The sequence below is a fragment of the Rhodnius prolixus genome, unplaced genomic scaffold, assembly GCF_049639745.1.
Source record: "Rhodnius prolixus isolate KJV_2025 unplaced genomic scaffold, Rpr scaffold_7, whole genome shotgun sequence".
Classification (NCBI taxonomy): Eukaryota; Metazoa; Arthropoda; class Insecta; order Hemiptera; family Reduviidae; genus Rhodnius; species Rhodnius prolixus.
In genome coordinates, this window is record NW_027411582.1 from 12,251,645 (window position 1) to 12,266,167 (window position 14,523).

Consider the following 14,523-nt stretch of genomic DNA (forward strand, 5'->3'; position numbering starts at 1 on the left):
TCAAGAATTTTAGAGTTAAAAAAGTTTTATTTCTGACCAACATCGTACTTTAAGGAACGCGTTAATTGTTAAACGAAAACAACAACTCTAGATCCTGTTAAATGGGAATCAGTCTACTCTTATGGTAACAATTATGCTAAGCATTCGGCTAAGCAAAATCTTTAAAGAAGAGAGAAATAAAATCCATGCATTATGCCCTAATCCATAGAACGTGGATTAGGGCATAGTTACGTCGTTATTCTTTAAATTTAACTCAATAAATTGATTGGTAAAGAAGTAGCAGTTTGATTTTTAAAAAACCATGAGGGTTCGCCCTCTCATATTTTACACCCTTTTTCATTATTATATTTTGTTTGCTTATGGTTATTCAGTTAACTTATATTTTATGGAAATTAGATGTATAAATCAATGAATAATTGTGACTATTTCCTAGGCTAGTTTTTTCTAGTCCACATTTTTACATTTTAACGAACTATTGTTGTGGCATATGGCCATTTTATCAATTGGACAATAATGCAGATAAATATTTTGCAATAAGTTTGATTTCATACTTTTTGTCAGACATTATATACAATAAATTTGAATGTATAAATTGTTAACATTATTTTTCATACTTTAAAACTTAAATATGAAATTGTATGTTTATAAAGATGTCTAGGGGTGTTATCTAGAAGAGTGTCCAAGAAGAAAGAAGAAGGATTTAGATGAGATAGCAAATTATGGTGCAATTTCTTGGAAAGGTTCTGTGTGAATGGTTTGATTGGTGAAATAGAAAGGAGCTTTAACTTAGGGTACGTTCACAACGGAGCTGTGAGCATAGATGATAGCGGAGATGGTAGCAGTGAGGCATCAGCGCTTAAAGAAAAACATAATACATTCGAATGTGAGCGTGTACAACGAAGCTGCGACTAGTGACTCATACGCGCTGCTATAAACGAGCATAGATGATAGAATTAAATTTTTCATTTTTCTGCTAGCTGAACTCCAGTATCGGAGCTTCAAAATGGAGGTAGAAAAATTAATTAGTGCTGTCTTTACTCATTATTTTTGGTTATTATTTTATTATTTACTTTTAAACAATATTTTGTTTTTTAAATCGTGCTTACATTTATTTTCATGTGTATTTATTTGTTGTTTTTTTTCAATAAAACCATTACTTACCTAAGAGTAATCACTAGTTTTTCTTCTATGGTTATAGGATTTCCATGACAATTTTTCCAAAGTTTTCTTAATTTTGACCTTATTTTTTCTAAAATATAGTCGAATGTGGGTGGACCCATCTTCACATATTCTAAAAAACGATCCGGATAATTTCGAAGTTCCTTATTCACCCAAAGTGCTTCGTTTTTTATTTATGGGAAGTACATGATATTTTCTAAAGCGTTTTTTCTTTAAAATATACCATTTCGTTGCTGCTGAACATAAAAACTCTTCTTCACTACTCGGACATGTTGCATGTATCACAGCTCCGTTGAGCACACTAATCAGCGATTATATTTTACTCTATCACCTATAATCTCTGCTATCATCTATACTCACAGTTCCGTTGTAAACGTACCCTTAGACTGCAAGGACTAGGGATCCTTTGGAAACAAAATTTTTGGTTGAACCCCACCAGTTCAATGTCACATTCCCGGATAGCCTAAAAAGTCTTTTATTGTCCTAGTGATAGTTACAATATTGTTTAAGTTCTTTCATGTTGTCGGTAGTGTCTGTGGACTTCAGTTCACTTGAGTGTTTAGGATCTAAAGTAAATGATGGAAGCCGTTAGGTCACCATAATGGCGAACTTTTACAGTAACTACCCTTTAGTTGTGTTGAGATGGTCGCGTGGTTACCACCATTTTAGTCTGCTATGAGGATTAAAAGAAAGGTTTCTGATGGACAGGTTGTAATTACTGACTTCTGCATTGCGTGGAGTTTTTATATGTAGCGAGAATTCAGAAACAAGATTTAATAATTAAAAAGTTCAAAAAATAAAATGTCTATCTTTTCAAATACTGTTTCCGTTATAACTGCTTTTATTTGCTGGTTTACAAATTTCAGAATATTTTATTATTTCCCTGTTTTACGTGACTTCAAGGATGAAAATATCGGAAACCGGTTGACGACCCAAAGTCGTAAAGCTGGTTCATCACGACAAAAAAGAACTATGGCGTTTCTAGAACAGGTGCGACCTCAATCATTTTTCAAATAAATCCCTTTTTTTTTTGTACTAAAAAAAGCTGCTGAAATTTAAATATTCCTGTTTTAGCATTAAGTACCGTGTTGCAACGATCTTAGGTGGAGAACATTATGAAAGAAAGTGACTAATCCAGTTTTACGGCCAGATGCAGTTGCATTTTTTGATTAAAAAAAACAAAAAAAAACGCATTAATTGAGCCTCACTTCCTGATCAAAGCTTATATGGATAACAAAATTGCTGTTACCCCATCTGTCCGGGCAACAAAAAGTGCATTTCCTGTTCTAAACATCTTTAACGTTGTATACCCCAAAATGACAATAGGGCAGTACACAAAAAATTGAGGAAGTCTTTCGCACATGACCTAGTTTTCTTTCATCAATCCTAGAGGGATGATGTAGATTTATCACACAAGACCTGGACCGTTTACAATGAATTCTTAAACTAAGGGAAGGGCTTAGCGAATAAGCCCATAACAATAGCTGCATTTATTGATGACATCCCCGTTCAGTGAACAACCAGTTTTATCGAACAAAAATTTTCCGACCCATGCCCCCACTCCGGCAGTTTTTTTTTTTTCTGTTCTTTTCTAAGAAAAGGAACCATGGACCAGACTCACAAAAGTTTAAGCTGAATATTGGGCCAGGTCAGTTATTGTGGTGGGGATGTCCAAGGTTAGATTTCGGATGGGTGTTGAACTCTGGGCTTCTACAACTCCTTTAGTATATTATTGGACATGAACACAAAAGTTACTCACGCAGCATTATTTTACTCTTTTTTTTTCTCTCTCTTTTGTGTGAATAAAAAATACTTCACGGTGATACGCGTTTCTGGGATGTATTTCTAAATGCTGTTAGGATTTCTCTTATCGACTTCTGCTCATTCGTTGAAGATTTTCTTTATTTTTGAAGACGAACTTATCATTTTTTTAAAAACTAAAATTATTATTTAGTTTTAATGAAATCAAATTGTGATTTTCGGTGGAATAAATAATATTTTAAAGATTAAATTTTAATTTAAAAAATTTAGAAAAAAAAATACCATTATTTTAATGAGGTAAGCCAGTTTAAAATTTAACAGTTTCATATTTTTTTTAAATTTAATTTAATTTAAAAAAAAAAATTAAAAAACTATATTTCCTTGGCCCACTTTTCTATTTTAGAATCACCAACATTAATTTCGTTTTTATCATCACACTTGTATAAATATAAAACGCAATTATGTGTCCCACTTTACATTTTGTAATTATTTAAAAAAATATTAATAAATAAAAATCATTTTTTAAAAAATCGTCTTTTTAAACTGGAATCCACGAATCGTTCCTGCGAAATTTGTTAGCAGAATCAGTCTTTCCGGTTTCCGGTTTTATATTTTATTTATTTTATCAAAACGAAATTATTATACACACTTCAGTAAATGATTGTGCTTAAATTTGTACTAAAAAAACATTATTTTCAACTTCTGTAGTAGTTATTTCGTAAATTTTTTAAAGTTTTAATCGTCAGGCGTTTTGTTGAGTAAGTTTTTTTAATGAATAACGATTTAGTTTGGAATTGATTCTAATTTCAGAATCAATTCTTCGTTACATTTAATGAAGAGAAATTCGCGATCATATTTGTTTCAATTTCTAATTCTAAACGATTCTATTACGTTCAACTAACGATCACTAACGGATATGCAGTGCATAAGTAATCATTTAAAATAAAAACGCATATAAGTACTGAAATCGCTAGATCTTAACAGTGAATCGATTCTATTATCACGCAATACACCAAAGTTTTGCGGGTCGCACTACACTAACTGCTTTACCTAATGTCCATTTACACTTTGAACAAGTCAATTTCGTTCAATTCTATTTTTTTGTTTTCGTTCAATGAATCGCAAAGGCGTCAAATAAAAACTAGTCGATTTAAACCTTGTACGAATCATAAATTGTAATTTAAATTTTTAATAAATATATCTAGTTTGAAATTAATTTAAACCCATAATTTTTTAACAGCCCATTTTATTTATTATTACTTAGAACTAGAAAAATTTGACTATTATTTAAATTTTTTCTAGAAGGGCTTAAAATAAAATTCTGTATAACTTCTTTTTATAATTTTTTGTTGCATTTAGCGCAAAAATAAAGTCTTACTTAAAAAGAAAAAATGTCTAAAACTATATAACGAAATTCCAAAATTATAGTTTTGTTCGAGTAAAAATTGAAAACTATGTTTACATCGTTGATTGATAGTTACTATGAGAGGTTGTTAGCACTATTTGGAAAGAATTCACTTATTCACTGTTCCACCCAATCAAATACAAATCAAAAACTTCCATAGTATGATGATTATGGCGATGATAATATTGAATCAGGACTGTAGTATTATGAACTGATATTTATCGTCTTATAGGTAGATGATCACGACTATAGTATTATGCAGATTTCTATTATACAATCAGGATCTTGTTGTGGCGACTGGTGACGTACTCGGCTACTAGATATGGTTATGCACAACGAATTCTTTGGCCGCCCCTTAGTGTATTTTTTTTTTACTTCTGCTTATTGGGAGAACTTTTGGGGACCAATAAATTGCCAAAATTTACCGGAAATAGACCGAACATATCTCAACTTTCTCAATCCTTCCGTTTCTTCTCTCCCCCAAAAAAAAAATCTCAAACGATTTTGAAAGTTCTTTCACTGTTTACACATTTTTAAAATTATCCGAACATTACATTCCGAAATTTGAGATCACTTCCGGTAATAGGTATTTAATTTCAAGAATCTTCTATAATCGCATAACTTCCATTCATAGAAATCGATGTAAGTATTCTTAAACTGTAGTTCATTTCAAGCTTTTTGAAAAATAAATACCAAAATTAAGTTATTTTCCTAAAGAAATCAAAAAATTTTAAATGGTATATTTTGAGCGTGATTTTTAAATTAATAAATTTTATCTTTAATTTATTATCAGCTAAATTACACTCAAAATGAGTTAAAACACTAAAAAGAATATCCATCTTACAAATATTAATAAATTTATTTTTGATATCGATACTAATCATTGCGTTCGACATTGAATGATAAGATTTTCGATATGGGTTTTTTTTTTAATTGAATAAGATTTTATATGATTTTTTGTAAAAAACAAATTGGTAAATACCAAATAAAATGTAACCTTTATTTTTATTGTTTTTTTTAATATAGTAATTTTATAGAGTTTAAATTACATGTTTATTTCCGCAATTTTATTTGTTACATGATTACTCATTTTTCGAAAATAATGGGCAATTAAACTTCTATCTCATTACTAGGGCTGTAAACTGAGTGATTCGGAGATGCAATTCAATTATCGTACGCTACAGTAAATACTGCATGTGGATCCTTTTTTAAGAATTTTTTCCCCTTCAGAAATTACTAAATTTTTCATGAAAAGAAAACTTGAACTATGGTTTTCCTCACTTACAACTTTAAAAAAAAGGAAAAGCAATCTCAATTTTCATGAAAATAATGTTTCGCATAAAATTTTAAGTGTTCTTTTTCAAGTAATTGTGAGTTAAATGTTTTAATTATCTAAATGTAGGTACTTTTCCTGTATGTAGTGCTGTTGTACGCTTAAAATTAATTTACTACCGGTAAAATCTACATCAAAACTTTAAATAAACCATTTCGAATCCAATGACTCCTTATGCATGAGAATCGGATCACGCGTTTTTACACACAAAAAAAGAGGTACAAACCAGAATAATTTTTTTGTAAATACTGCTTTTTACCCATTTTTGGGCAATCTTTTTCTCAAAATCTACACGATTAGTGTAGATGCAAAAAAAATACACTTATAAACGAGGTTATGCTCTTTATTTTTTAAAGAAAATTTGGAAATTTAAAACTTTTGTAGGAAAATAGAGTAAAAATGGTTAAAGTTGGGTGTTTTTTCATTCGGCTAATTTTTTAACGATCAAATCAATTAGTGCATGCACAATGTTTTTATAGTTGTAAAGTTGGTGTATTGGGAGGTGGTGCGCGAACTAAACATGGACAACCTTTGAACAAGTATTTGGTATCATTAATTTTTATTTTTACAAAATTTTATTAACATTTTGAATAACACGGAAGTGCCAAAAAATAGAATATCAACCGACTTCAGACCTTACAGTCTAAAATTCTAAGAACAATAGTTAACGCTCCTTTCTACGTCTCCAATCATACTATACACTCTGATCTAAATATGCCTCTCATCTCTGAAATAGCCCAATACATAGAACTAGCTATACAGAACTCCACTCAAATCTACAGTCAGTACAACCCTCTGATCCACAACATGTCTACTACAAGCACTTCCTTCAAATCCACTACGCAGACTAAAGTTGAGTTGTGCGACCATCTCAACACACAACGCCGACCTCCTAGAATGGTTGCTGCGTCAGCTTGCCAATTTGGCGAACTAACGGCTTCCATCACTGGATGGTCGTTCGTTCATTCCACTCAATATCTGTTGGTGCACATGCATGTACAAGTACATATACAGGGTGTACACGGAGGAGAAATCGAAACTTCTTCGGAAGGTTATTCAACAGCTCAAATGCAACAAAAATTATTCTATTCACTTGGTCCCGATTCTCAATAGTGTCGCAAGATATTTGCATTTTTAACTTTTCCGTCGATATTCGCGTTTTCCACCATAAAAACGGCCGTAACTTTTCTATCCTTTATCCTACAACAAATCTGCTTATACCAAACGAAAGAGCATTAAATTTCCTATAAATATGCTCAATACAGAGCCTCAAAACGTTTCTTATAACAATGAAATTTTTACTTTAATGTCTAAAAAATTCGTTCTCGATGATTTCTGTTAAACACAGGTAAACAAACTATATAACCTCCCTCACTCGGTCAGCAAGTGCAATGCAAGAAGAAGTCGAAATCTCTAATCTGATTATTCTGCCTCTCATAATGGATGAAAGTTCGAAACCGCTTAAGGATACAATAAACATGCGTTCTTCGACGGATAATTCCGAGTATGTGTTCGTCCAGATAAAGTTCGAGTTACTTCCCTTGATTCGCAACTGGGTTGGGAGTGTTGTTTAAAGTGAAGAGAAGTGCAAGTGTTGCGATTTAATTGCGAACATTTTGTATTTAGATTTTTGTACGTTTACCTTAAGTCTCCACTGGGCGGAGTTAAGCTCGAAGAGTTGGAGGTTATAAAATAACGTCTAGAATATCAGGTTTGACACAAAGTTTGCTTTTTTAAACGGAAGTACTACTTTACATATTATATTTCTGGTTTTTTTTTTGTTTTTTTTAATATTTCATTCAAAAACTAGAGTAGAGTTACTCCTTTTACTTTAGCCTCATTCCGCGAACATTTTAGCTGCCAAAGAACATTTAGTTTTGAAGAACACGCCTTCCCGCTAACAATTTAACCGTTTCATGTCCAATTGCAGTAAAAATGTTAATTTTTTAAAAATAATAAAAACATTAAAGATAACAAAAAAGAAACCTCCCGTTTCTATTATTTCCCCCGACCTAGTTCCTTTAATAGTTTCCTTTTTCTTTTTGTTAAACTAAAGCACTTAAATCTGACATTTAAATTTCAAAATTTATTCCTCAAATATTTTCGTAATCATTTCTTTCATTCAATATTGTTTTCCTATTAAAACAGGTCATGACATGTTTCAATAGCACATAAATAGTGATTTAATGTAATCGCCATTTAAATTATTTTGAATCTCTTTAGGAATTAGCATTAAATAAGTGTTTGTTTATATCTAATTTTTTAGATAGACAATTTTCGAGAATGGCGCCGTGAGTGGACGGACTCAATCAAAAGTGCTATTTCAACATATTGTGCGGTTCCGTCGATTTACTGAATGGAATTTTCATTTATTTAAAGTTTTTTCTAAAGCAGTTTTCAAGATTTCCTTTGACGCTTTCGACAATTTGAAAGACGATAGATCTAAACTGACTCTTGGTAAAAAAAGACTAATACATACTTCTATTTTAAAACCCATCTGGTCGTGGGATTCAACTAAGCGCATCAATTTCCAAATAATTCAATCTCTTCAATCTAAAATACTTCGAACTATTACAAAAGCTCCATTTTACATCTCTAACCAGACTATACATTCAGATTTTAACATGCCTTTTATCACCCAAGGCGCCAAAACTCGATACAGGAAACTTCATTTTAACCTGCAATCACAAGCGAATCCTCTAGCTCACACTCTTTCTTCTAGAACTCTTCCTGATAACCCAAGACGCCTTAAAAGATAGTGGGCCTCGTGATCTCCTCTCTAGTATGGAGAGTGGGACTAACAGTCTCCAATGTTTTGGAGCGTTACCACTGGGGGTTACTTCTCCATTAGTTTACTTCTACCGTTCATTGTGTTTCCGTTGTTACTTTATAGCGCCAATATGTTTTATTGCAGCACAGATAAACGAGAACAAACACAAATTCTTTTAACTTCTTGCTCCCACACAAGTTGGTTTCAAATTTTTGTTTAAACATTTTTCAAAAAAGAACCCTCTTAGAGGTACTTCTCGATTCAAGAGATGGGTACTCTTACATCTCTATACCATAAAAAGTACGATAGTGTTTTATCAAAACTATCCGATAAGGCAGTTGCACGAAAAAGTCAAATGTTGAAGAACACCCAATTTTGACAATTTTTTCCTCTTTTCCTATAAAAGATAAAAATTTCCCAAATTTTCCTTAACCCGTTGCCGCACACTTTTAATTTGATGATCGTGCTCAGAAACACACTTTTTTTTTCTCAATTGTTTATGACTGCCAGATGGAATCAAGTGTAAGTTGTATGTTTGGAAGTAAAAATTATCACATTTGGCCACGGTTTTTCCAAAAAAACCTCTCGACGGCTATAACCGTCATTTGCTCATCATGTCATTTTTTCTCTTTCCAGAGCAAATGACGGCTATGACCTTCGTGACGACTATACAGCATTTGCTTTACTAATTCAATAATTAACAAGTGTATGCGTTAGTACACTTCGTACTAACGCTGTACTTTTTTTTATTAATTAAAATGTGCACGACGGCTATAGACGTCGTTTGCCTACATATCAACAAAGATCGGACGGCTATAGCCGTCATTTGCGGCAACGGGTTAAAAAATAGGGCTTATCCTCGTTTATAACTTTAAATTTTTTGCACCAAATCACAACCAATAGATTTCGAGAAAAACCGTTACTGAAAATGAGCAAAAACGGCATTTTCAAGAATTGTTCTCGTTCTTATTATTTATATTATTAAGAAGGTTTAAATGTGTTGCCAAAAGTTTGAAGGAAAATTCCTAAATTAAGACTACCTAAATTTTCAATTTACTGAAAAGATTTTTCATTTTTTTTGTTACGTGAAAATAGCTCCTAAAACTCTTAACTAAACATCGTACACAGTAAGTATACACACAGATGATTATATAGTTTTCGTGACCGCAAATTGTTAAACTTAGGATGGAAGATTTGCGAGGATTCGGTCAAATAAAACAACTCGTCTTTTTGTCAACGTTTCGACAAATATATTGTCCTCTTCAGGGCCTGGATATACGAGGGTCGTTTGAAAAGTCCGTGCAAAAATAAAAACTACTTAATTTTTGGGGGTAAACATTTTTTATTTTTCAACATAGTCTCCTTTTAGGCTTATATACTTCGTCCAACGCTGCTCTAGTTTGTTGATCCCTTCCGAATAATAGGATTTGTCCAAGTCTGAAAAATAGCCATTCGTTTCTGCAATCACCTTCTCGTTTGAATAAAATCTTTTTCCCGCCAGCCATTTCTTCATATTGGGGAACAAATAGTAGTCCGAGGGAGCCAAGTCTGGAGAAAAGAGGGGATGTGAAACGAGTTGGAACCCTATTTACATTGATTTTGCGACCACAACTGCTGAGGTGTGAGCTGGTGCGTTGTCGTGATGGAAAAGGGACTTTTTTGTGGGCCAATCGTGGGCGTTTTTCTTGCAGCTCGGTTTTCAAACGGTCCAATAACGATGAATAATATGCACCTGTAATAGTTTTACCCTTTTCCAGATAGTCGATGAGGATTATTCCTTGCGAATCCCAAAAGACAGTCGCCATAATCTTTCCGGCCGAAGGAACGGTCTTCGCCTTTTTTGGCGCAGATTCCCCCTTGGTAACCCATTGTTTAGATTGTTCTTTGGTCTCAGGAGTGTAGTGATGTATCCATGTTTCATCCACAGTGACGAAACGACGCTTAAAGTACTGCGGATTCTTCTGGAACAGCTGCAAACCGTCCTTGCAACACTTCACACGATTTCGTTTTTGGTCAAGCGTGAGCAATCGCGGCACCCATCTTGCGAATAGCTTTGTCATGTCCAAATATTGATGCAAAATATTATGTACCCGTTCATTCGAGATGCCCACAGCACTAGCAATCTCACGCACCTTCACTCTTCTGTCATCCATCACCATATCATGGATTTTATCAATGATTTCTGGAGTAGTAACCTCAACAGGGCGTCAAGAACGTTCAGCGTCACTTGTGCCCATATGGCCACTCCGAAAATTTTGAAACCACTTATAAACTGTTCTAATCGAAAGTGCAGAGTCACCATAATCTTTATCAAGCTTCTCTTTAGTCTCCTGAGGCGTTTTGCCTTTCATAAAGTAGTGTTTAATCAACACACGAAATTCTTTTTCGTCCATTTTTTGAAAATCATTCGACTTCCTCGATTCAAACGAATGCCAAACACAAAGAAATAGACCGATCTGACTGAAACTTGGTGTGTGTTCTTCCAAGAGATGCTACTAACTAAACATAACCTCGATACGCGCCAGTGGTGCTATCTTTCTGACTTTGCACGGACTTTTCAAACGACCCTCGTATTTGTCGAAACGTTGACAAAAAGACGAGTTGTTTTATTTGACCGATTCCTCGCAAATCTTCCATCCTAAGTTTATACACATAGATATATATTATTTGTTTTTTTTTAATTAATTTTTGCAGATTTAAAATTCTTTTTAAGAAAATTTTTAGCGCAGCGATTTTCATTTTAAAGTGCCTTTTTCAAAGTGTAAAGTATTAATTTTTCCCAACTACATTACGTATTCTTAAGAATTGAAATTGGTGTTAATACTAGAGATATTTTGAAAATGGTGCAGAACCATTGGAAATTAATGTAAGAAAAATCAGTGAGTTTCCATTTTAATTAATTTTTTTTTTGAATGAAAATTGAATTATGCAGAGATTTATCCAACTTATAAATAATGATTAGTTATATTTACAATTTTAATTTTTAATTAAAGCAAATTAAAAAAGAAGGAAATACAGAATCAACAAGTGATACCATTATCATCCTGCATATCCGCCACAAATAATTGCAACATATTTCAAAAATAATTTATTAAAATTTTCAGAAATTTAAAAGCCATGTTTTCCTTTTTATTAAGATGAAGGTCGTTAATTTTATGATTTTGACCTCATTTTATTGAAAAGAAACGATTTGATCTGTTCTATTATTTTCAGGAATATTTTTATTGGTCTTTAATAATTGCGGCAGATATCGATACCACGTGTGAATTATTTTTGTTATCTAATATTGGCTTTTTTTTTAAATAATAATTTTTCCCTCTTCTCACGATACTAGAGCCAAGAGGAAGGGGCCAACCAATAAAAAAATCGATATAAATAAATAAGCCTTACATCATTGAAGGAAGGTTATAGTGTACACTCATTGGATAGAATGTGGGAGTAAGTTTGAGCGATAATATGTAGGTTGTAAATTGCGAAAATCTTGGCACCTTTAGCGTCATTTTCAACAGCATCATCAGTGGTCTTTTATTCTCTCTTTCTCTCACACACTCTCTCATTTCTTTACTTTTATTTTGAACCATAGATAATAAATGGCAGGATAATTTTTATTACAGGAAGTAATAAAAAAGAAAAAGAATAACTTAAACACAATAGTCCTTAATTACCCCATCATTCTAAATATTAAAAATCAGCGCGTATAGTCCGCGATCTTTTTTTTAAAAAAAAAAGACAGAAAACCACAGAACGTCTTACAAAAAAAGTAGTGCTGCACGAGACCGAGACGAGGCGAGACTTTATGCAGTCTCGATCTCGGTCTCGGTCGCTCAAATCTCGGTCTCGGTCTTCTAGAGATATCTCGGTCTCGGACTCGTCGAGATATCACGGTTTTTTGAATTTTTGTTTAAGTATTAAAAGCGGTTTGCTATTAATAATCTTTTCAAAAAATGTTATTATTTTATAATAATTATTTTAATTTATATATTGGTAATGAAAATGTGTGTAAAAGAAGACAACTACTTACACTTCAATGCATCATATGTTACTATTACTGTTATATATCTTTATATAATTTCAAAAAGATGTTAAAAACGCGCCAAATGAAATACCCAAATAACATATCTGCCTCCTATATCAAGTCGATTCGTAAAATAAAATATACACCTCCCAACAAACTTCCCGCTCCATTAGTTATGGCTGTTGGTGAAGATAAAGAATCTGATGATTCACCTTTTGACGACGACGACGACTGCATCAATATTTTTGCACCATTTGCTCAAAAATCAGAAAATATCACCGAAGCATGGAAGACAGAAATTATACCAAATTAGACCAAGCACCAGTAGACGTTGACATTTTAGAATGGTGGAAAACACTTGAGAATTCCTTCAAAAATTTGTCTAGAATGGCGAAAGATATTTTTAGTATCTGTGCAACTTCAGTGCCATCGGAAAGATTATTTTCGCAAGCTGCGTTGATTGACTATCAGCTGTGTTTTCCGGTAAAACGCATACACACTAAAAAAAACCTGCTCTAACTGTACCCAAATTATGATGTGAACAGAAAAAAAAAGAAGTGTTTAATTAGTTTTAAGTTTTTGGAGAGGCTTGCTTACATCATTAAGTTATAGTACTAACTACATGATCTAAGCTATGTGAGGCACTTTTTTTTCTAGCAGAAATTGAGACCAACGTTTCCTGCTGCGGTTGTGAGATACTTATTGTTGAAGGCAGGCTTTTTGAGTTAATGTGTAGGCAGCACGGAGGTCTAGTTTAGAGTTTAGATTTTGTTTGGGTAGGTTATAGGGCATTTTGGGGGGCTAAGTCCTGCGTAAAACTGGTGAACATTATGAATATTTTATTAAATAAATAATAAAACATGCATGTCACTCACCTGCACGCTGCTTTTTGGCCACTTCCGTTCACACTTCTGAAAACAAAACAAAAAAATATATTAAAAGTTGTTTTACCATTTAATAATGATCTACTTACTAACAATTAGTAGATTAGTTTGAATGATCGATAGTGTTCGAGAGTAATCGATCTGGAGTGAACAAAATAAGTTTAAACAGCCATTTAAAAAAAAAAAAAGCAACTTAATAAATGATTCAATAGAGTGGTGCTTCGAGAAGATCGATTTTAACGGAAACCTTATTGTGACGCCCTTTGTTAGCATCTAAAAGAAATAATTATTTCGTAATATCTAGCAATTTTCTCTGTTTTTGAGTTAAGAGGGATATTATACAGGGTAAACCATTAAGTAAGTCCATAGGCCTGCTGTGTGTAGTACATTTAAAGTGGAGTTCAATGACGTATTGGCCAACATCATATTTTCTACTGTCCTTGAGTGACGTCACTTTAATTTTTTTTTTCTAAAATCATTACTTTTTCCCAATAAAAATGTTATTACTCAGAAAATGTTAGTCCGAATTTGATTCTGATAACCCGGTTAGAAAGACAGATAAATTTTCTAAAAAATGACACCATTTTGAAGCATAATTTATTCTCTAAACAGCCTCAATCTTCCTCCGAATACTGGAAAAATAAAAGTAATCGAAATTTTTAAGAAAACTCATTAGGCCCTTATGTGAACAATTATCAGACCTAGGTGCTGGCACTTTTTAGTAAAAGTTTCCTTGTCTAATGGGCTTTCAAACGGTATATCATTTTCCAGGATTCCTTTTTATCTTCGTATGAGAAATTACGTTTGTTTTACAAGAAAACGTGTTCATGAGCACACACAACAGTGTTAGTTTGTCCAAGTTGTTTAATTCATTGAATACTCTTTTAGATGGACCAGTAGTCAATCTTTAAAGTAGATTGTCTTAAAATAAGGAAGTCAAAGGTTTACAAATTGCACTTTAAAAATTTACTTCTGTTCTCTCTGAAATATTTGAGAAAATGTTAAGAAATATTTTAAACAACTATCTAAACAAAAATTCATATAGTTTGTATTTACTCCAAATTACAAATTTCATTGCAAAAAGAAGTTGACCAATACGTCATTGAACTCCACTTACATATACAACACACAGTAGGCCTATGACATTACTTACTGATTCACCCTGTACATTCAGAG

At 32.6% G+C, this 14,523-nt stretch overlaps 1 protein-coding gene across 3 annotated transcripts in view; it reads left to right on the plus strand.

Annotated features, from left to right (window-relative positions):
- The window catches only part of LOC141446993 (uncharacterized), a 297,455-nt gene that overhangs the window by 156,678 nt on the left and 126,254 nt on the right, over positions 1–14,523 (plus strand). Inside the window, exon 1 of one of the 3 annotated variants that reach the window (XR_012454055.1) lies at positions 2,904–3,237. The exons of 1 other annotated variant lie outside the window; for it this stretch is intronic. Coding sequence is in view for 1 of the 2 variants with exons in the window: in XM_074114101.1 (XP_073970202.1) it covers positions 6,393–6,791 (399 nt within the window). In the remaining variant the exon portion in view is untranslated. Of the gene's footprint in view, positions 1–2,903; positions 3,238–6,146; positions 7,390–14,523 lie in introns of those variants that run through there. One more of the 3 variants, XM_074114101.1, reaches the window with a different exon arrangement.